The sequence below is a fragment of the Symphalangus syndactylus genome, chromosome 19, assembly GCF_028878055.3.
Source record: "Symphalangus syndactylus isolate Jambi chromosome 19, NHGRI_mSymSyn1-v2.1_pri, whole genome shotgun sequence".
In the NCBI taxonomy this organism is placed as follows: Eukaryota; Metazoa; Chordata; class Mammalia; order Primates; family Hylobatidae; genus Symphalangus; species Symphalangus syndactylus.
The window spans coordinates 45,460,850-45,483,268 of NC_072434.2; the positions used below are offsets into that span (position 1 = coordinate 45,460,850).

General features: G+C 39.7%; 1 protein-coding gene across 3 annotated transcripts in view; it reads left to right on the plus strand.

Annotated features, from left to right (window-relative positions):
• Window positions 1-2,555: 2,555 nt before the first annotated feature.
• Window positions 2,556-22,419, plus strand: part of C19H1orf141 (chromosome 19 C1orf141 homolog) — a 69,796-nt gene continuing 49,932 nt past the window's right edge. For 2 of the 3 annotated variants that reach the window (XM_063613322.1, XM_063613320.1), the window contains exons 1-2: window positions 11,736-11,810; window positions 13,100-13,257. In XM_063613322.1, coding sequence (XP_063469392.1) covers window positions 11,736-11,810; window positions 13,100-13,257 — 233 coding nt within the window. Of the gene's footprint in view, window positions 2,603-6,298; window positions 6,385-11,735; window positions 11,811-13,099; window positions 13,258-22,419 lie in introns of those variants that run through there. The other variant, XM_063613321.1, reaches the window with a different exon arrangement.

Here is a 22,419-nt window from a genome sequence, read left to right on the forward strand (position 1 = left end):
GGTATCCGTCAACTTGGAGAGAGAGATTAACCATGTGGTTAATCAACCGATTATGCCTGTGTGATGAAGCCCCACTACAAACTCTGAACACGATGATAAGGTTGAGCTTCCCTGGGTGGCAGATCTCCATGTGTGCATTGTCATTCAACAATACTGGGGAGTAACCTGTCCTGACTCCACAGGAAGAGGACAATAAAAGCTCCACATTTGTTATTTCAGGACTGACTCTGCCCTGTGAACTTCTTTCCTTGGCTAGTTGTAATCTGTAACCTTTCCCTGTAATAAACTGTAACCCTAAATACAATAGCTTTCAGTGAGGTCTGTGAGTCTTTCTAGCAAATTATCGAACCTGAGGGTTCTATTCAAGGTTTTGATGGCCCCCTGAATTTGGTGTCAGAAGTAAGGGCAGTTTAGGGGAGTGGGCCTTCTAACTTTGTAGTTGGCCTACTTCAAAGGAAGTAGGAAAAAGTCTGCAGATTTTATTTTCTTTGCTTTCTCATAGTATACAGTTTATATTTTAAGAAGTCTGTATACTTTTAAAATATAACATGCATTAGGCTCCTTTACCCAGTATTTATCTACAATAGGTTCACGAACTCATTCAGTAAATACTGAATTTAACTGAGAGCAATTAAAGTAGTTAGGAAAAAATCCACTTGAATTCTTTTTTGTGTACATTTACCAAACATTTGTTATTAAAGAGAAAATACTTTGTACTTTGTGTTATATTAATAATTGTATTACTAATTATAAGATGTTGGGCAAATCACACAGTTTCTTTGAATTTCAGTCAGGTCTTTTCTAAAATCAAAGATAATACCCTTTCCATAGATACGAATTAAGGTTTAAGAATGAAAAGTAAAGGATGAAATTAGAACTATTTTAAAGTTGTAGCCTAGTACCTGGCATGCAGAACATGTTCCATAAATATTAACTGAGATAATGATAATATTCTAAGAATTTCATAAGATTCATGCTTTATAAATTTTATTGACTGAAGATTAATGAGTAGCTAACGTTTCTGAGCTCAATTCTTTACTTAAGAAGCTAATTTTCACCTCTGTGCAAATTTTTGAGCTGAAGGTATTATAACAATCTTAGACAAATCACCACTATCAACTAGATTCCAGTTATCAATTCCATACAAATCATTGTTCTTGAATGTATATGGCTTAAAAAATATAATAGAATCAAGCTACCTTGGCCAGTCGCAGTGGCTACTCACATCTGTAATCCCATCATTTTGGGAGAACAAGGCAAGAGGATCACTTGAGGCCAGAAGTTCAAGACTAGCCTGGGCAACATAGTGAGACCCCTGTCCTTACAAAAAAATAAAAATAAAAAAATTAGCCTGGCATAGTGGCACGCACCTGTAGTCCTAGCTACTAGGGAGGCTGAGTTGGGAGAACCACTTGAGCACAGGAGGCTGAGGCTGCAGTGGGCTATGATCACACCACTGTGCTCCAGTCTGGGCAACAGAAAAGAATCAAACTACCTTCTACTTTTAATTATTGTATTTTTGTTTTTTAAATATTTGAAATAAATTGATTCCAGTGTTTTCATGCATTGACTATTAGTATCAATTTCTAGGAAAATTTGGATTGCTACATAACTATACTTTTTTTTTTTTTTTTTTTTTTTTGCAGTTTTGCCATTGCCACTAGCATGGACTTGTGATTATTAATGCTGGTGTTTTTTTTCCTCTTCTTCTCACAGATGTTGAAATGCTGTTTTTTAAAGCTTTTCCCCTATTTTGATGCATCAGATAAGGTACATTCTTGGAATGATGAACAACCCCTGACTTAAAATTTAACCAATGTTGTGAAATTCCCCATCATTTTAAATTAAATACAAGCTGTTTTCAAGTCAGTCATTTTTAGATTATGGCTCTAAAAATAAATGATTCCCATGGCCTTAGTGCATTTTCTGCTCACGCAAGTGAGCAATAAGGACAAATGGTTCCTTAGGATACAGTAAACACAGGAGAATGTATGTCAGTATATCTCCATTATGTCTCATAAAAATGCTAAGTGGTATGTGTGTGTGCAGCCAAGTCTGCTATACAACTTGCGTAATACAGTGGTGATTTTACTAACCACACGAGAGGTTTCTTGGCCTTGGAAATAAGAATGGCTTTTTGTTGTTTTTGTTGTTTTTAATATCATAAGCCATGAAAGCAATCTTCCATCAAATATTCAAATGTAAACTGTTGACTTCATTCAGACCTGCAAGCTGTATGGTGGACTTTGTAAGCTTCTTTTTGAAATTCGATGTTTCCAGGAAAGCACAAAAGGAGAAAGGGGAAACAAAGTCACTGTTCCCCAGTTCTTTTTACTTGATCTTCTTCCTTTACTTGACTCTCCTTCCACTACTTGAGCATAATCGGTTTTAATATCCGTAAGCATCTGGGAGTCACCTGGGCTTTTAGTGACAAAAGTCTGTGGGCGAAGCTCCTCTGAGAAGAGAACTCTGCTCTCTGCCTTTCAGGTAGGCAGAGCTCGGCAACCGGTTTCTACGGACCGAGGACGCGTTGCTAAGGGACCGAAGGGTGGGGGCGGGGCGAGTAACCCGCGGAGCCAGAAGAGGGAGGAAAGGAGATGAGGTTTGTTTCAGGGTGCGGAAGCGCTGGAAAAGCTGAAAATCAAAATTTGTACGAGGGTGGGAGGAGAAATAGGAAAAACATCGTTTTACGTAAACGGCCTTTCTGTCCCTGGAGTCGATGGGACGTTCTCCAGCGGGGCCTGGACCGGGAGAGTGTGGGTGAGGTCGGGCAAGTGTGGGGCCGCGGCGGGAGGCGGGCCCGGGGGGCTCTTCCAGGTTCGCTAAAGAACCCTCTGCATCTTCTAAACTAAATATTAATGAGCTTCCTCAATGTTGCCCTTAATTTTGCTTTCCCATGAAACGACCATAGGCATAGAGCGTTTGAGTCGGGCTGCCTATGTTTCCAGCGAGATGGAGGCGCCTGGGGGAAGGTGACTCGGGGCGGGGCAAGAGATGCGAGGGGCGCTGGGGGCCGCTTAATTGATACATTTCCAAACCGACAACTCCCAACCTCCTGGAATGGATGGTGGAAGCTGATCACCCCTGCGGTAATTGTGCTGGGATTTCGAGCTGGCTAATCAATTCTTCCAATCATTATCTGATTAGTCGCCCACAATAATACTCCACAGTCCACGTACATCATAGTTTTAAAATTCCTTAATAGTTTTTCTTATAAACTTCCCTTCCAGGCCGGCGCGGTGGCTCACGCCTGGAAGCCCAGCACTTTGGGAGGCCAAGGCGGGCGGATCCCTTGAGGTCAGGAGTTAGAGACCAGCCTGGCCACAGTGGCGAAACCCAGTCTCTACTAAAAATACAAAAATTAGCCGGGCATGGTGGTGGGCGCCTGTAGTCCCAGCTACTCGGCAGGCTGAGGCAGGAGAATCGCTTGAACCTGGGAGGCAGAGGTTGCAGTGAGCTGAGATCGCAGCCACTGCACTCCAGCCTGGGTGACAGAGTCGGTGAGACCATCTCGAAAATAAAAATAAATAAATAAGGGACAAGAAAATTCATAATGCGGAACTAAGCACCTAGGTCGGGTTTTTAAATTAGTTCTCAGTGCCTGGGCTGTACTAGCTTGCTGGGACTACCATGACAAAACATCACAGACGGAGTGGCTAAACAACAGAAATTTGTTTTCTTACAGTTCTAGACACTAAAAGTTGGAAATGAAGGAGTGGGCAGGGTGGTTTTCTTCAGAGGCCTCGCTCCTTGGCTTGGGGTGGTGGCTGCCTTCTCACTGAATCTTCACAACGACTTTCCTCTGTGTATCCTCGGTGTCCCAATCTCCTCTTCTTATATGACACCAGTCATACTGGCCAGAGGCCTACCCTAACAACCCCATTTTAACTTTACTCTTTAAAGGCTGTATGTCCAAATACAATCACAGTCTGAGATCCTGGGGCCTAGGACTTCAACATATGAATTTAGAGGCAACATAATTCAGCCTATAATATGGGCCATTTATCAACATTTTAGATTTAAAGAAAAAAGATTCCTTAAGTCTATCCTTGGAATGTGAGATGGAGATAGCCAGTTATCTAATTATTGAGTAAACATTAATCATTTAACAGACGAAGTGCGTCCTTACTGTGGTCTCAATAGTGGACTGTGTCAGACAAAAGTGTAAGAAGTGGCCTTGTCCTCAAGGAGTAAGCATTTGAACTGATAAAGCCACATAATGGAAGTGAATTTTAATTTAAGCCTGCATTTTCTAGATACTTTCTCAGGCCTTTAGTTTGTGACTTTAGAGATTCTTAGTTTTCCTGAGTTGTTTAGAACTTGCTGAAGAACCCCTCTCAGCTGAGCCTATTATATTGACAACACTGGGTTTTGTTATTTCTTGTTTGTTTTTAGTCCCAAAGGTGCTGTTAAAATAAAATTGTTCTCTTAAAATATTTAAGACATTTTTATTTTAGATATGACTTAGTCTCTGATACGCTAATAATATTGACCTACAATTTTTGTTGTGAGCAAGTCTTTGCACTGAGGCCTGTAGATGATTCACTGTGAGAGTAATTGGGAATTCATTCTGCCCCAATTGGCATGGCCTCTATTTCATTGTGTTCTTTAAAAACAAACAAACAAACAACAAAAAAAAACTGTCACTACTGAGCTACAAATTAAGGATATAAATCCAAGTTTCCTTTCAAAACAATTTTACCAAGTTGAGATTGGCAATAACCCCATTTTATAATAATTTACTCAACTTTTTATTTCATCTTCCAGTAAATCATTATGAAGTAACATCATTTATTACAGATAAACTAGGATTACTCTTCCTACAAATTTATATTCAGAGACATCTCCAAATTAAATTGTAGTTTTCAAATCCCCATTAAATGTAAAACGCTTTGCCTGAGGCTGAGAGTCGGAGATGGGTAAGTCAATTCTTGCTTTAAATGAGCTTTCAACCCAGTGAGGAAGAGATCTGTCAAAGAGTAAACCTCTTTTTTTTTTTGAGATGGAGACTCGCTCGTCACCCAGGCTGGAGTGCAGTGGCATGATCACAGCTCACTGCAAACTCCGCCACCTGGGTTCAGGTTATTCTCCTGCGTCAACCTCCAAAGTAGCTGGGATTACAGACGTGCGCCACCACGCGCAGCTAATTTTTTTTTGTATTTTTAGTAGACACAGGGTTTCACCATGTTGGCCAGGCAGGTCTCGACTCCTGACTTGACGTGATCTGCCTGCCTCAGCTTCCCGAAGTGCTGGGATTACAGGCGTGAGCCGCCGCACCCAGCGAGTAAACCTCTTAAAACCTGGTGTGGTGGCTCTTGCCTGTAATCCCAGCTACTCAGGAGGCTGAGAGGCTGGAGGATTGCTTGAGGCCAGGAGCACACAACAAATAGACTGTCACCGAGACAAGGAATGAGACAATGCCAAGGAAAGTTCCATAGAAGAGGTAGCCTTGGCTGGGCACTATAATCCCAGCACTTTGGGAGGCCGAGATGGGCGGATCACAAGGTCAGGAGTTTGAGAGCAGCCTGGCCAATACGGTGAAACCCCATCTCTACCAAAAATACAAAAATTAGCTGGGTGTGGTGGCGGGCACCTGTAATCCCAGCTACTCAGGAGGCTGAGGCAGGAGAATCACTTGAACCTGGGAGGCGGAGGTTGCAGTGAGCCAAGATTGCGCCACTGCACTCCAGCCTAGACTGCAAGACTCCATCTCAAAAAAAAAAAAAAAAAAAAAAGAAGAGGCAGTCTTCATACCATATTTGATAAAGAGTAGGCTTTTGACTGGAAGACATGTGGGAGAACATTCTGAGTAGAAGGAAACGCATGAGTGAAGGGTGTGCTTGGGAAAAGGGCAGGACGTGTCCAGGAAGTAAGAATGGTAGAAAATGGTGGAACAGAAAGGGGTAGGATGAATAAACTAGAAAGGTGGGCTGAGCCAGATCCTGGACTATCTTTTCTTGAATGGTCTCATATGTCATCTGAAGAGTTTGGGTATTCTTCAGGTTATGAGAGCAAGCCAAGGATTGTGGGCTGGAACTGGTCCTGATCAGTGACCTGTTTAAGAAAGACAGCTCTGATGGCATTGTGTTTGTTTGTTTTTTGTTTTTTGAAAAGGAGTCTTGCTCTGTCACCTAGGCTGGAGTGCAGTAGTGTGATCTTGGCTCACTGCAATCTCCACTTCCTGGGTTCATATGATTCTCCTGCCTCAGCCTCCAGGGTAGCTAGGATTACAAACATGCACCACCATGCCCAGCTAATTTTCTTTTTTTTTTTTTTTGTATTTTTCTTTTTTTAATAGATTTCATCATGTTGGCCAGCCTGGTCTCAAACTCCTGACCTCAAGTGATCCGCCTGCCTTGGCCTCCCAAAGTGCTGGGATTACAGGTGTGAGCCAGCCACCATGCCCAGCCTGATGGCATTTCAAAGAATCAATATTTGAGTAATGAGGAGGAAGGTTTGGGGCAGGCAAATTAGGGGGGTGTATAGTGCAGTAACCCAAAGGAGGGAAAGTGACAACCTGAATGTTTGAAGAAGGACAATGGCAATGGAAATCAAAGCAAGGATAAGAAAGGTCTGTCTTCTTGATGTTAATGTTGCCCCACTGTTCAAAGAATTCTGTGAGAGACCACTGATCCATGTCCACCTCTGAGATTCTATGAGTTAGGCTTCTGTGACCACATCAGAACCCTATATTCCAGATGAGAGCACTTCCTCCAACACTAAGTAGAATGCTTCAGAAGATGAGAGAGATGATAACTAGTAGGGTCAGGAGAAGAAATTTTTTTCTGTTTTGCAAATAAATTTGAGCATGCTAAGAGGAAGAAATAAATCGATGAAGGAAAGAGATAAAAGGTGCAGGAGAAAGGGGATAACTAATAGAGATAATTCGTTCAGGAGACTGGAGGTAATGGAGTCTAGAGTACATCAGGAGGGATTAGCTTTGGGTGGGAAAGCCAACACTTCTGTTAAAATTGAAGTGCAAAAGGGTTGAGAATGAATAATACTTTGGTATGAGAGGTAGGAGCTGAAGAAGCTCTTACTTGATGGTCTCTATTTTCTTAGTGAAATAGGAGAGGGCATCTCCGTTGCCTAGGAAGATGGGGATTACAAGGAAAAATGTTTACCAGGTGCCAACTTCCTCAGTAAATTTGATAGAATACCTAGCACAATGTCTTCATGTAATACATTTAGGTAGCCAGTGACCAAATGAACAAATAAATGCTTATCATCAAATAATAATACATGATCATAGAAAAAGAAGTATAAAGTAGGAACACCAAAGTATATATTAAAATTAAAAAGATATAATAAAGAACACAAACATAGATCACACTGAGGAACATTTTATATATATATATATTTTTTTTTTTTTTTGAGACAGTGTCTTGCTTTTCACCCAGGCTGGAGTGCAGTGGTGCAATCTCAGCTCACTGCAACCTCCGCCTCCCAAGTTCAAGCAATTCTCCCACCTCAGCCTCCCGAGTAGCTGGGACCACAGGCACGCACCACCTAGCCTGGCTAACTTGTTGTATTTTTAGTAGAGACAGGGTTTTGCCGTGTTGGCCAGGCTGATCTCAAACTCCTGAACTCAAGTGATCCACCTGCCTCAGCCTCCCAAAGTGCTGGGATTACAGGTGTGAGCCACTGCACCCAGCCCATTTAATATCGTCTTGATTCATTTTGCATTAAAAGATTAGTAGTTAGTTTATGCAAAGTAGTTGGGGAACACCATCATATTAGTACTGATGTTCCTTTGCTCTCAGCATTTATTTGAGGAGATACAAAATAGGCCCTTGATGAACTTATGAAATATAATGATGAAAGCAAGCGAGTTAATCTAAAGTGTTCCCTCACCTCCACTTTTTCCCAGGGCCATTTATCCATTAGGCACCATTGGCACATTGCCAAAGACCGATGGGCAAAAAGAATTTGTAAACTGAAAAAATTGTATTAGTTTCAAAATATGAAATTAATACTACAAAACTAACAGTCAGTCAATTTCATTAACTGTCAAATTTAGTATTCATAAAACTGTGGTTGACCCTTGAAAATAATTGGTTAGTTTTGCTCACTTCAAAAAAATTCATGATCTGCACAGTGATTTTCCAGAAATCATTCATAGCCAAATAATTTACTCTTAGCAAAATATTTTTAAAGGAAAAACATAAAATTATTTCATATATAGAAATTATTTCAATATAGAAAAATACAGCTGTGTGTGCATGTGCGTGCGTGTGTGTGTGTGTATGTGTATAATGGGATGACATTTTGCCTCTTAAAATGTCCTATGTGGTGTTGAAGATGGGTTGACTAAAAGTGAGAGTTGCAGGACACCTTACTCTAAAAAGATCTGCTTTCTGTTCTGTCTTACAAGTAAGCAGCATTGTTTCACCTGGCCCTCATGTAGTTTTTTTTTTTTTTTTTTTTTTGCAACAGAGTCTCGCTCTGTCGCCCAGGCCGGACTGCGGTGGCGCAATCTCGGCTCACTGCAAGCTCCGCCTCCCGGGTTCATGCCATTCTCCTGCCTCAGCCTCCCGAGTAGCTGGGACTACAGGTGCCCGCCACCACGCCCGGCTAATTTTTTGTATTTTTAGTAGAGACGGAGTTTCACTGTGTTAGCCAAGACCTCATGTAGTTTATACCTTTCCCAAACTGGGAAGCTCATTCACTTCAATACATTGATTCTTCCAGTTATTTACCTGTGTCTTGCTGAAAAATAGAAATCTTTGTCTCCAGTAAAATAAACTTAGGTGGGGAATATGACAGCCTTCTCCATCCCCTTGAACTCATATTATGTTTAAGGGAAACACAAAAGCTAAAACTCCTCAGAGAGTTTTAGTTTAGTTTAGTTTTATAAGAGGGATGGTTCTTGGATCTGAAAAGAAAATATGTCCACATAATCACAATCTATATTCTCTTTCAAAATCTTTCCCCTATTGTCCTGTAAGAAACCCAGAAAGTCATCAGCATTCACATTATGCTAATGCCTTTACCCTGTCAATGTCAAGTAAAATATAGAGACTAATCTCTAAAATCAAAATGTTTATTTGGGAGGAAATAATTGCAATCAGGGCATACACACAGAGCAGTAGTCTTCAGTATATTCTGAAGAACAAAGAATAGGTTAGAGATTTTATAAAACCAGGAAATGTTACAAATTGGCACCAGTGAGGTTTTGAGGCACTGACAAGACTGGTAAGTGAAGGCTGGGGGCAAAATTGGTTTAGAGTTGCCACAGGTCTTTTCAGTAGCTATTAGATACAACTGGTTTAGGTTACAGCAGTCAATTTCAGCTGCCAGACTTGCAGAGGGACTGCATTTTTGGAGCGATGTTCTGTGCCCTGAGTGTTTTCTCTTACCCTGGCTTCTCACTGTGTTTTAGTTAGGTACCACAAGAGTGACCCATTTCATATGATCAGCTTTCACAATCCTGGATCTCCCCTTCCAAGCGTGCAACCTGAGGTTGTGTGGTTCGTCACAAGGCATGCTATCTGCTTGCACCCCCATGGCCCAGAATTTCCTCTATGTAATTTTTTTTAAAGAAATGGGGTCTTGCTCTCTCTATCACCCAAGCCGGGGTGCAGTAGCATGATCATAGCTCACTGCAGCCTCAAACTCCTGGACTCAAATGATTCTTTTGATTCTCCCACCTCAGCCTCCCCAGCAGCTGGGACTATAGATGCGTGCTACTGTGCCCGGCTACTTTTTTTTTTTTCTTCTTGAGATGAGGTCTTGCTATGTTGCCCGGAGTGGTCTCAAACTCCTAGGGTCAAGAAATCCTCCTGCATCAGCCTCCCAAGTAGCTGGGATTATAGGCATACACCACCACACGCAGTATGTCTGTATATCACACTGGACTACATCATGTGATGGAGGGAAAATCTGGATGTAGTGACGTGATACAGGGCATGCTGGGATGGGATGTCACTCAGTGCATGAAGAATTCATACTCAGGGCAATGTATGGTGAAGGAAAAAAGTAAAAAAAAAAGCTGAAAGAAACCAATTACAAAATAATGTAAACTTTTGGCATAGTATCCTGAATCTTTCTCCTTTCATGAACTGTTGTCTCCATGTGGCATTGCTGGAATAATATACAATATAGGAGAAATATCATAGATTCTTTTGAGCTGGAAAGAACCTTAGTATTAACATTAAAGTTCATTGAAAACATTGATGATTCTGTGCTTTCTGTGAACCATATAACTTTTACACTTAAATGCCACTGGAGCCCATTTAATTCAGTGAGCAAAAATATACTGACTGCATGGTCATCTACACAATTTTTTTTTCTTTTTGAGACAGAGTCTTACTCTGTCACCCAGGCTGGAGCACAGTGGCACGCCATCTTGGCTCACTGCAACGTCTGCCTCCTGGGTTCAAGCGATCCATCCTCAGCCTCCCAAATCACTGGGATTACAAGCATGTGGCACCACGCCCAGCTATTTTTGTATTTTTAGTAGAGACAGGGTTTCACTATGTTGGTCAGGCTGGTCTTGAACTCCTGACCTCAAGTGATCTGCCCGCCTCAGCCTCCCAGAGTGCTGGGATTACAGGCATGAGCCACTGTGCCTGACCCATCTACTCAAATTTTTAAAATAAATAAATAAATAAATAAAGGGAGCTTTGGGTTGATATTCCTGGATTCTTGCCTCCACTCTGCCCTATTTCTGTTACACTAATAGGGTACTCTGTGGCCTTCAGTTTTCTCATCTGAAGATGTAATAAATTAGACCAGGTTCTGATATCTCATACAGCTCCCTAAGCTTAATATGGACTGCCTGACCTCAGATGAGACTGTTAGCAATATTAATTAACTAGGAAATATGAACTATTATGGCAATGGGACCTAACCAGCTTAGTTGCTGCTACTTATGTGTGACTAATTGCCTGCTACATCTGTTAACAGTCTTGGATCATTGACCAATTTAATTTGAAGCAATTAATTATATAAATATGAGTTCCTTGTGTTTACTTTCATTAAAATTATATCATGACAAAAAGAAAATAGATATGTCCAAAGTTCTACTCCTGGCCTGGCATGGTGGCTCACACCTGTAATCCTAGCATTTTGGGAGGCTGAGACAGGTGGATCACTTGAGGTCAGGAGTTTGAGACCAGCCTGGCCAACATGGTGAAACCCTGTCTCTACTAAAAACACAAAAATTAGCTGGGTGTGGTGGTGCACACCTGTAATCCCAGCTACTCAGGAGGCTTAGGCAGGAAAATCACTTGAACCCAGGAGGCGGAGGTTGCAGTGAGCCAAGATCACACCACTGTACTCCAGCCTGGGTGACAGAGCAAGACTCTGTCTCAACAACAACAACAATAAGAACAACAAAATTAAGTCCTACTCCTAGCTTGATATATTTTTAATTAAAAAAATTTAAAAAGAAAATAGATATAAGTCAAGCCACATGGTCTTGCTTCAAGTATAAGTCACATATGGTTCTCATGGTAGTCGTGAACTTTCTCCCCCTCATCTTTATCATAAATTTAAAAATTCATGGGGCCTATACACATCTGGCAGTTCTGATCATATGGCCTTCAATTGAAAAAACTTGAGTACATTTACAATTCTATGTTTTACTGTATGATTAAAACAATTCTATTATTTACCTAAAACAGTACTGTAAAAGTGAGTCTTTTGAAAACTTATGCCTAGTTATATATTTAAATTTGAATTGATTTGCTCTTCTTCCTCTTTATTGTAAAACAGGAATTTAGTGATCGACAATGGCAGAAAAAATCTTAGAGAAGTTAGATGTCCTTGATAAGCAAGCAGAGATAATCTTGGCCAGAAGAACAAAGGTTTGTGAAGTATAAGCTACAATTCAGTTTAATCATTATCAGGCTAACATTTCAAATTTGAATAATTTTACTTTTTAGCTAATGATACATTAATATGATATAAACTAATTTGTAAAAAGCAGCTAATTATACTGGTTGAAAAGGTAATGTATACAAATATAAAAATTTAAAATTTTATTGCTGAGTAGTATTCCATTATATAGATGTACAAAGTTTCAACGAATCATCCAATGAAGGGCTTTTGGATTGTTTTCACGATTTTACTAGTAAAAATAAAGCTGCTTAAAAAATAAAATAAAGCTGCTATGGACATTTGCATCCAGGTTTATATGAACATGAGTTTCCATTTCTCTGAGGTAAATGCCTAAGAGTGTGATTGCTGGTGCGATCTTTCTCTTAGCTTTAGCAAGATCAAAGCCGCAAGATTTGGTTTGAGTTCCCCCAGTCCAGTGGGTTTCTCCTCCCTGCACCTCAGCCCCAAAACCACCTCCAGGAAGTAAGCTGGGCTATTGGAGGGTGGACCTCAGTTATTTCCCTTCTTTCAGCAATCTGTCCTACTCTGTTTTCTAATAGCTGGGGGCAGTTGTCTTCATATATTTTGCCTGAGCTCCTAGTTGTTGAGAGCAGGAGATTAATTCCCATAGTGCTTCATCTATTGGCAGAAGCAGAAGTCCCCCATATCCTTTAATTTTGCTTTCAGGGTTTTCATCTCTTTATTCTTTTGTGCTAAGCTCTGAGACAATTTTTTAGAGAAAACTTTCGGCTCCTTTACTTACCTTTCAGCTGGATCCTTTTTCTTATTCAATACATTTGTATAAGGATTTTAACAAAGTCCTATTTTGATTACTTTCTTCACTCTATTTCTGGCTCTCACGACTAGAGGAAGATTGGTGTGATTCATCATGTGTGTGGCTACAGGAAGAGGAGCAGACTGGAGGGACATGCCTACTGTGGTTCCAAGAACTCTATGTATCTAAATATGTAGGTCTTTCCTTAAATTCTGTACTTTAGAATTAGGAGAGAGCCTTAATAATCCTCAAGTCCTACCCCCACATTTTACAGATGGGAAAAGAACGACTCAGGTCATACAGCAAAGGCATAAAAACAGTTGGTGCACTAGACCTCCAATTTTCAATCTGTACTATTTTTCCATTATTGCCTGCCACCTAAATTCTGTGTGTGTGTGTGTGTGTGTGTGTGTAAAGTGAGATTTTTTTTTCTTTCCACCTAAGATTTTCCCCATATAAAAAGTACTCTTTTTTTTTTTTTCCACTTTGGCTTTGCTGCAGATAAACAGGCTTCAGAGTGAAGGAAGAAAAACGACTATGGCTATACCCCTGACATTTGATTTTCAGTTGGAATTTGAAGAGGCTCTTGCTACATCCACATCTAAGGCAATATCAAAGATCAAAGAAGACAAGTCACCCAGCATTACAAAATCAAAAATGTAACTATCATAACCACCTTAAATTTTCGGTTCAGAATTTGTTTGTTTGTTTGTTTGTTTGTGAAACAAGGACTCACTCATTGCCTAGGCTAGAGTGCAGTGGTGAAAACATGGCTCACTGCAGCCTCAACTTCCCAGGTTTAGGTGATTCTCCCACCTTGGCCTCCAGAGTAGCTGGGACTACAGGCATGCACCACCATGCCCGGCTAATTTTTTGTATTTTTAATAGAGATAGGGTTTTCCCATGTTGCCCAGGCTGGTCTTGAACTTCTGGCCTCAAGAGATCCACCCACCTAGGATTCCCAAAGTACTGGGATTACTTACAGGCATGAGCCACCTCACCTGGTCCAGTTCAGAGTTTTAAAACATTACTTTATATCTGTCTTAGATTATGCAATGTATATTAAATGAAAGTTTTATGGCATATCTTATAAGGGTTATGAGTTAAAATATACTAGATTAGCTTTCTGAATATTCCTAGTTTATAAAATATTTATTATGTATAATATTTTACTAGTGTAGATGGTAATTACAATTGTGAATTTTTAAAGGAAGGCTTTACTTGAGCTCAATTATATTGCCCCAAATTAATGTCAGGATTTATTGCAAACTTTAACTGATATGCTTAAGAAAAAGTCTGCCTAGAAAACTAAGTAAGGCAATTTCTCTGCACACTTAAAAGGGATAGTCTAAATATGTCATAATTGGTCTTTCACTGTCATTTAGTGCATGCATAATGCTATAAAATTTTTCCAAGCACATCAGAATTGTAAAGGAGCATTCAGAAAAAAGAAGTACAAAGATGTGGAATCAACAGAACTTCAAATTAATTGGACATTGGTGGTAGTGTGGATACTGTCCTTATCTCATTTATTCTAGGTAACAAGTTTTCCTCACTTGTTCTCTGCCTAAGTACAAAGCACTACTGTGCACCCAGTTACCAAGCCCAAAAGCTCACAGTCATCCTATTGAATGGGGTATATAGTGATGAAGAACACAGGCTCTGAAATCAGACTGCTAAGGCTTAAATCCAGCCTTGCCACTTGTTAGCTATGTGACCTTGATTTTCACACATAGTTTAGATAGGCAGCAGCTATGACACTATGCACTAGGCAGCCCACATGAGCACTATGACATTTGTGGGCCAGGCATGGTGGCTCACGCCTGTAATCCTAACACATTGGGAGGCTGGGGTGGGCAAATTGCCTGAGGTCAGGAGTTTGGGCAACGTGGTGAAACCCTGTCTCTACTAAATATATTTAAAAAAAATTATCTGGGCTTGGTGGTGCATGCCTGTAGTCCCAGCTACTTGGGAGGCTGAGGCATGAGAATTGCTTGAACTCGGGAGGCAGAGGTTGCTGTGAGCTGAGATCATGCCACTGCACTCCAGCCTGGGCAACAGAGCAAGACTCCATCTCAAAAAACAAACAAACAAACAAACTATGACATTTGCATCTAAGACCACTCCTACTTTCTTACATTTTCATGTAAGTATTCTGATTAAGGCCTACCACCTGATTGTCTCGAAGTAGCTTTCTTCATGCAGCAGTTTTGTGCTACTGCTCAGAGTGAAACAAACTTTTTTAGCCCAATGTTGTAGTGCAGTTTTACAGATGAAAAAACTAAGTCTGGGTGAGGTTAAACAATTTGCACAAGGTCACACAGCTAACAAATTGCAAGGCTGGATTTGAACCTTAGAAGTCTGATTTCAGAGCCTGTGTTCTTCACCACTACTGTACCCCATTCAATAGGATGCCTGCAAGCTTTGGGTCTTGGTAACTAGGTGCATTGTAGTGCTTTGTACTTAGGCAGAGACCAAGTGAAGAAAAGGAGATTGGGGTGGATAAGAGGATCAAAGTGAGAAGGGCTGGGATTTATTTCATAGATGTTAAGTTTTAGATGCCCATAGGCATCTAAACATTCAGGTAGGGATATCTGGAAGAAAGCTGGACAAACAAGTCTAAATCTAAAGTAAAAAAACCATTATTTGTGTAGCTAATATCTGTCATTTTCATGTAAGTATTCTGATTATGGCACAAAATACAACTCACTCAGCTTTTTGTTATTTATGATTTACCAGGATATCAGAACATGTTTCCATGTAGAACTGTAAAATAAGAAAAAGAGTTTGTTTCTAGCACAAGTAAATATATATCAGTAGTTTATATAATTTAGCTTTATCACAAACTTCTTACATTACTACTTTATTTCTTATGTAGACACAGCCAATAATTCTGCTTCCAAATAATTTATAGAACTATCCATAGTGAAATGGAATATTTTAGAAATACACAGAAAAACATTGCATAAAATGGAAGCTGAGAATATGGAGAAGGGAAAATGTATGTCATATTATGATTTTTATATTTTATATTTACATATTATGTATGCCTTTTTGTAGCAGTATAGTATATGGCTAATGACTCATTAGACACATTTAAAGGTAACATACAATGTTTTATGGCAGTATTTCCCAGGATGATACTGTTGCTATCCCTTTCCTGCCTGATAGGATTATTTTCTAAATAACTTATACAGGCATCATTATCTTGTATTACTGACAGTATAACCCATCAATAACTGAGTAATGCTCCTTTTAAGTGTAACCAGGATGACTGGGATGTTTTGGGCTAGAGGCAAAGTCAGAGTCTTAAGTATAAAAAACAAACAGGCACATATTTCTAAGATTCAAAGACCAAGTAAATTCTGTTTGATCAATATTCGTATGTCCGACACCAGCAAAAACCATGTGTCCAACACCAGAAAAAAAAAGTGCATAAAACATTCAAGAATTTACACAAGAAGTAGGGTATAACTCTAGCCAAAGGAAATAAAATTTGTTTGAAATAATTGAGACAATGATCTTGAATATGTAGCTAAGTCCAAGCAGCAGCCTATCTAAACTGTGGCATCTGCATCTAAGACCACTCCTATCTACTACCTGCCTGTCTCTCAGTAGCTTTCCTCATGCAGCAGTTTTGTACTATTCCTCAGACTGAAACAAACTTCCTTAGATATTGGTGAATTCAACCAAAAGATGCAGTTCCTAGTAACACTCATAGTTTTAACACTCCCTGTATAATTTTTGTTTAATAAAATAGAACACTTGGCTGGGTGGCTGTGGCTCACACCTGTAATCCCAGCACTTTGGGAGGATGAGAAGGGAGGATTGCTTGAGCCCAGGAGTTTGAGACCAGCTTGGGCAACATAGTAAGATCCTGTCTCTACTGAAAACAATTTTTTTTTAATTAGCCAGGTGTGGTGGTGCACATTTATAGTTCCAGCTACTTGTGAGACTGAGGCAGGAGGATTGCTTGAGCCCAGGAGTTCGAGGCTACAGTGAGCTATGATCACACCACTGCACTCTAGCCTGGGCAACACAGCAAGACTCTGTCTAAAAAAAAAAACCCTAAATACAACTCTTTAAAATAGCAAAACACAGTAATTACTTGCTATATTTAAAAATATAAGAACCCAATTAATTTATGCAAAAATGAAGAAATATAACAGATGTTGTAAATTGCTGTTTAATTCTCTGGACATATCAATCATTGTTATTTTATGTAGTCCCCTGTGGGTCTCTGTCTATTACCTTTTTTTGTTGTTTAGAAGCTTATTGTATTATCTCCTCACATGCCTGGTTATTTTTTATTGAGAATGAGACAATGCCATTGTAAAAGTATAGATATTTGAAGCTCTAGATGGTTTCTTCTCCAGAGAAAATTTGTGCCAGCTTTTGGCAAATGACTAGGCTAGGGGCATCAGCAATCCTAGATCGGGTAGAGATCATTCAAAACTAGACTTCTATTCTTTAGAGGGCTTGTCTGTGTATTGCTCTCCATTAAATAGGTAAAGAACTATAAACCTTTGGGGTCCCAACCCAAGTCCAAAGGGTATTCTAGGACCTTTCTTCAGTGGGTGCTGAATTTCAGTTTTGTTCCCATAGGCCTATAAGTTTGCTAAAAGCAACACAGGGCTTTTTGATCTCTCCTGCTGATTTGGAATTGACAAACATTCACGTCCAAATGCCATTCTTACCTGAGCTTCACTCTTCTTACAGCTCTTGGCTCCTCAAATCCTTACTGCTTTGGGAGCTCTCGGGTATACTCAAATATTTTGATATTTTGTCCAGCTTTTCTAGTTGTTCTCAGCGGGATAGCTAGTCCAAACCACCAGCTTCTATCTCCAGAAGTGGAACCCAAACTGCTATTTAGTGTAATAGAGTTGACCCTTGAACAACACAGGTTTGAACTAATTGGTTCCATTTATATGTGGGTTTTTTTCAATAAATACATTCAGGCCTCCATATCAGTAGGTTCTGCATCTACAACCAAACACACACTAAAAATACAGTATTTGCAGGTTAAGAAACCACGTATATGTGGAGGGCCAAATTTTATTATTCAGGGGTTCCATAGGGCCAACTGTGGGATTTGAGTATGCTGAATTTTGGTCTGGGTACAGATGTGTTTTCTTTTCTTTTCTTTTCTTTTTTTTTTTGAGATGGAGTCTCTCTATCTGTCGCCCAGGTTGGAGTGCAGTGGCATGATCCCGGCTCACTGCAAGCTCTGCTTCCCATGCCATTCTCCTGCCTCAGCCATTCTCCATGCCATTCTCCTGCCTCAGCCTCCTGAGTAGCTGGGACCACAGGCACCCGCCACCACTCGGCTAATTTTTTTGAATTTTTAGTAGAGACGGGGTTTCATCATGTTAGCCAGGATGGTCTCAATCTCCTGACCTCGTGATCCGCTTGCCTCGGCCTCCCAAAGTGCTGGGATTACAGGCGTGAGCCACCACGCCCAGCCTGCAGATGTTTTTTCAAAGCACTCCATGTGATTTTAATACACAGCTAGTGGTTTAAGAAGCACTACTACAGGCCTCTTTATTTCTCACTCCCTCAATCAAGAGATCCCAATATGACAGCCTATTTGCCACTCATTCACTACAAATGGATCGTCTCTGTCACTGTCTGATATTACCTGAGACCGAAATAGCATGAGCTTCTGAGATGTGGAAGGAACCTACGCTTGCCATAAAGAGTAGTCAGAGAAATCACAGATCATTGAAGGGGACTCTTATTTGAAGGAGGGAGATGAAGCCAAACAATCAGAACAGGTGGCTCCTAATGAGTCTGACTTCATGGAAAGAACAGAAGAAAACTTTAGACAGTATGTCTCTTAAGGATAGAAATAATCAGGGGAAGAAAAAGGACATTAAAAATAAGCATTTCTGAATCAAAAACTACAAAGAAAAATTAAAAATAGAATACAAGCTGAGTATGGTGGCTTACACCTGTAATCCCAGCTACTCAGGAGGCTGAGTCAGGAGGACTGCTTGAGACCAGCACTTAAAGGCTGCAGTGAGCTATGATTACACCACTGCACCCCAGCCTGGGTGACAGAGTAAGACCCTGTCTCAAAAAAAAAAAAAAAAAAGAGAAGAAAAAAAGAAAACTTTAAAAAAAATAGAATATTGGCAAAAACTGGGTCAATAATGTAGAAGACCAAATAGAAGCACAATCTAGCAAAAATACAAAAAAAAGGAAGTCATATTGAAAAAAAAAAAAAAAAAAGAAACATTTAGTATGGTTTTGGGATACTCAATATGTAAGTATGTACTTAATACATAAATTAGAAGAGAGAGAAACAGATGGTTAGGAAATAAAGTAATATTAGAAAAAAAAAAATGCCCATAGTTTGAAGATAGACTTGAAGTTTCAGATCAAAAAGGTCATCAAGTGCTAAACTTATGGTAAAATTACTTAATTCCGAAAAAATAAGTTCATTACAAAGGAAAGGAAATAAAATCAGTTTTATAGATCTCTCTGCATCTCCGAGGCTAGACAACAGTAAATTATTTTCAAATTTTGAACAGCATGGCAATTGAAGAATTCTCTGTTTGTATGAAACATCATTTATGTATGAGAACAAAAGAGATTTTTTTTGGACATGAAAGGTTTTAGAAAGTAATCTACCTATGTATTTCTTTTTTTCTGAGAAAATTACAGGGAAGAGTATTTTCCCAAATTAAAATTAAATATGAATAAAATAGAGATCCCAAGCTGGGTATCTTATTACAGAAAAAATATTTTTAAAATTATTCTGTGGTGCCACAGTGAAAGCTCTGGGATTCTTTCTCAAAGCAGCTTTCCTATAAAAACATAAAACATTCCAAAGAATTTCCAGTGAAGTAATCCATAAGCAATTACCAGTTGGGAAGGGGGAGCTTTCAGAGCAACCCCATGCTTCCATCTGAGCTTTACCCTTCCGGTGGGTTTCTTCCCTTTGCATGAAGGTGCCATTTCTTTTTTATTATTATTATTATTATTATACTTTAGGTTTTAGGGTACATGTGCACAATATGCAGGTTTATTACATATGTATCCATGTGCCATGTTGGTGTGCTGCACCCATTAACTCGTCATTTAGCATTAGGTATATCTCCTAATGCTGTCCCTCCCCCCTCCCCCCACCCCACAACAGTCCCTCCCCCCCACCCCACAACAGTGTGATGTTCCCCTTCCTGTGTCCATGTGTTCTCATTGTTCAATTCCCACTTATGAGTGAGAACATTTGGTGTTTAATGACCTGTCCCAGTGATAAGCAGTCACCTTCCTATAACTCCAGCCTATGCAACTCAAAATCAAGGCCTTTATCTATATTTCTCTTAGTTCAACTAAGACAGGGTGTAATTTCACAGGGATTTTTTTTAAATGTAAGAACAAAAACGGGCAGAGGGAAGAGGGGATGAATTTTTTTAATGCAAAAGGACAAACCAATAAAATTCACAAAAAACAAATTTATGATCTTATACTGGTGAGCCCACCAAATTTATAATTCCAAATTCTATTTCTCATTTTCTATGAGAACCTAGAGCTAGGAACATTTTTTTCCCATAGGTTATTGGGGCACAGGTGGTATTTGTTTACAAGAGTAAGTTCTTCAGTGGTTATTTCTGAGATTTTGGTGCACCCATCACCTCAGCAGTATACATTGCACCCTATTTGCAGTCTTTTATCCCTCATCCCCTTCCCACCCTTTCCCACAAGTCCCCAAAGTCCATCGCAACATTCTTATGCCTTTGCGTCCTCATAGCTTAGCTTCCACATATCAGTGAGAACATATGATGTTTGGTTTTAGGGACAAAATTTTTATTCCTAGCTCAGAGAACTGGTGCAGAAGATGATAATCTGTCTGCTCCTTTTTTTCTTTTTTTTTCTGAGACAGAGTCCTGCTCTGTCGCCCAGGTTGGAGTGCAGTGGCGCAATCCCGGCTCACTGCAACCTCCCTTTCCTGGGTTCAAGAGATTATCCTGCCTCAACTTCCAGAGTAGCTGGGATTACAGGTGTTTACCCCTGCGCCTGGATAATTGTTTATATTTTTCATAGAGATGGGGTTTTGCCATGTTGGCCAGGCTGATCTCGAACTCCTGTCCTTAAGTGGTACACTCTCCTTAGCCTACCAAAGTGCTGGGATTACAGGCATGAGCCACCATGACTGGTCAATATGGATACTCTTGTTGTTGAGTAATTAATAGTCCTTTGTCTCTGATCCAAGAGCCTCGTATCTTCTGCCAGCATTGATGAAACTGTGGCAGGCAAACTTGTTAGCTCATGAGTAGGGTCAAATCTCAGACTCTTAGTGGTTTTTAACACCTACTTCTAGGGAAGCTTAGGAGTAGAATAACTGATACTTGAATCCTCCTTAAAAACTGTGGTAAAAGTAATTGTAGCTCTGTCCTCAGTGAGTTATAGAACACCCTTATCCATGTCCCTGTCAGCCTAGAAGGAAAATTTATATCCATTTTATCTATCCTACAATTCTATCTGCTTCTAGATAGCAGAATTTATAATTTAGTTATACCTCAGCCAAATAAAAAAACTTAATCTATATAATAAAATGGAAACTTTAAAAAATATGACAAGGGACTATATAAACTAGAAAAGAAAGTCAAGATCAATTGAGGACAGGATTTGTGTATCATTAATCTTATAAATCAAATGTTTAATGCTTAGTTTTTAATTCAATACATTGCTTATAAACCATGTTAAGTATGCATTTGTTGGAGGACTAAAAAAAAGAAAAGCTATCAATCTCCCAGTATGTTCACCAAACTTTGGCTTTCCTCTCATAAGCGAACTGAACTTTTTTTTTTTTTTGAGGTAGAGTCTTGCTCTGTTGTCATCCAGGCTGGAGTGCAGTGGTATGATCTCAACTCACTGCAACCTCCCTCTCCCAGATTCAAGCAATTCTCCTGCCTCAGCCTCCTGAGTAGCTGGGACTACAGGCAAGTGCCACCACACCTGGCTAATGTTTTGTATTTTTAGTAGAGATGAGGTTTCACCATGTTGGCCAGGCTGGTCTCGAACTCCTGACCTCAGGTGATCCACCCGCCTTGGCCTGCCAAAGTGCTGGAATTACAGGCTTGAGCCACTGCACCCGGCCTAGCACACTGAACTTTTAAGAGTACTTGGGAAACTTAGTATGTTTAACATCTCCCAAAAGAATGTTAAAATGACCACAGTTTGCAAAATTGAAGAGAAAACAATGGCAACCTAAAGGGACAATATTGGTAATGAAGAAGAAGCTATAGCCATGGATATGGAAGACATTAAAATAATTATAATGAATGCTTTGTGTAACTACATTGCTTTGACACATGGGTGTAATAATGGATGAACTTTTGGGAAAATATGAAAGGGAAAAATCTCAACAAAAAAGAAAACATAAATAGATCACTAACTGTAGAAAAATTTGAGGAAGCAGTCAAAGAATTCTTTTACAAAAGTACCACTTGGAAGCTGTGTCAAGGGTGAGTTTCTTTGTAGTTTCAAAGAACTATTTAAATAGTTTTGGAACACAGACAAAGGTGGAACAGTTCTCAGTTCTTTTTTGCAAAGGTAGATTTGATCCTTAAGTCTGACCACAAGAATAGAAAGCAAATATAGATTTTTAAAGAAATATAAAATAAAATGTTAGTTTTAACTATTTCATTGCTTATTATTGATTCAGGGATATAAAAACATAAAGCAGGCCAGGCATGGTGGCTCACATCTGTAATCCCAGCACTTTGGGAGGCCAAGGTGGCCTGATCACCTGAGGTCAGGAGTTCAAGGCCAGCCTGGCCAACATGGTGAAACCCCATCTCTACTAAATATACAAA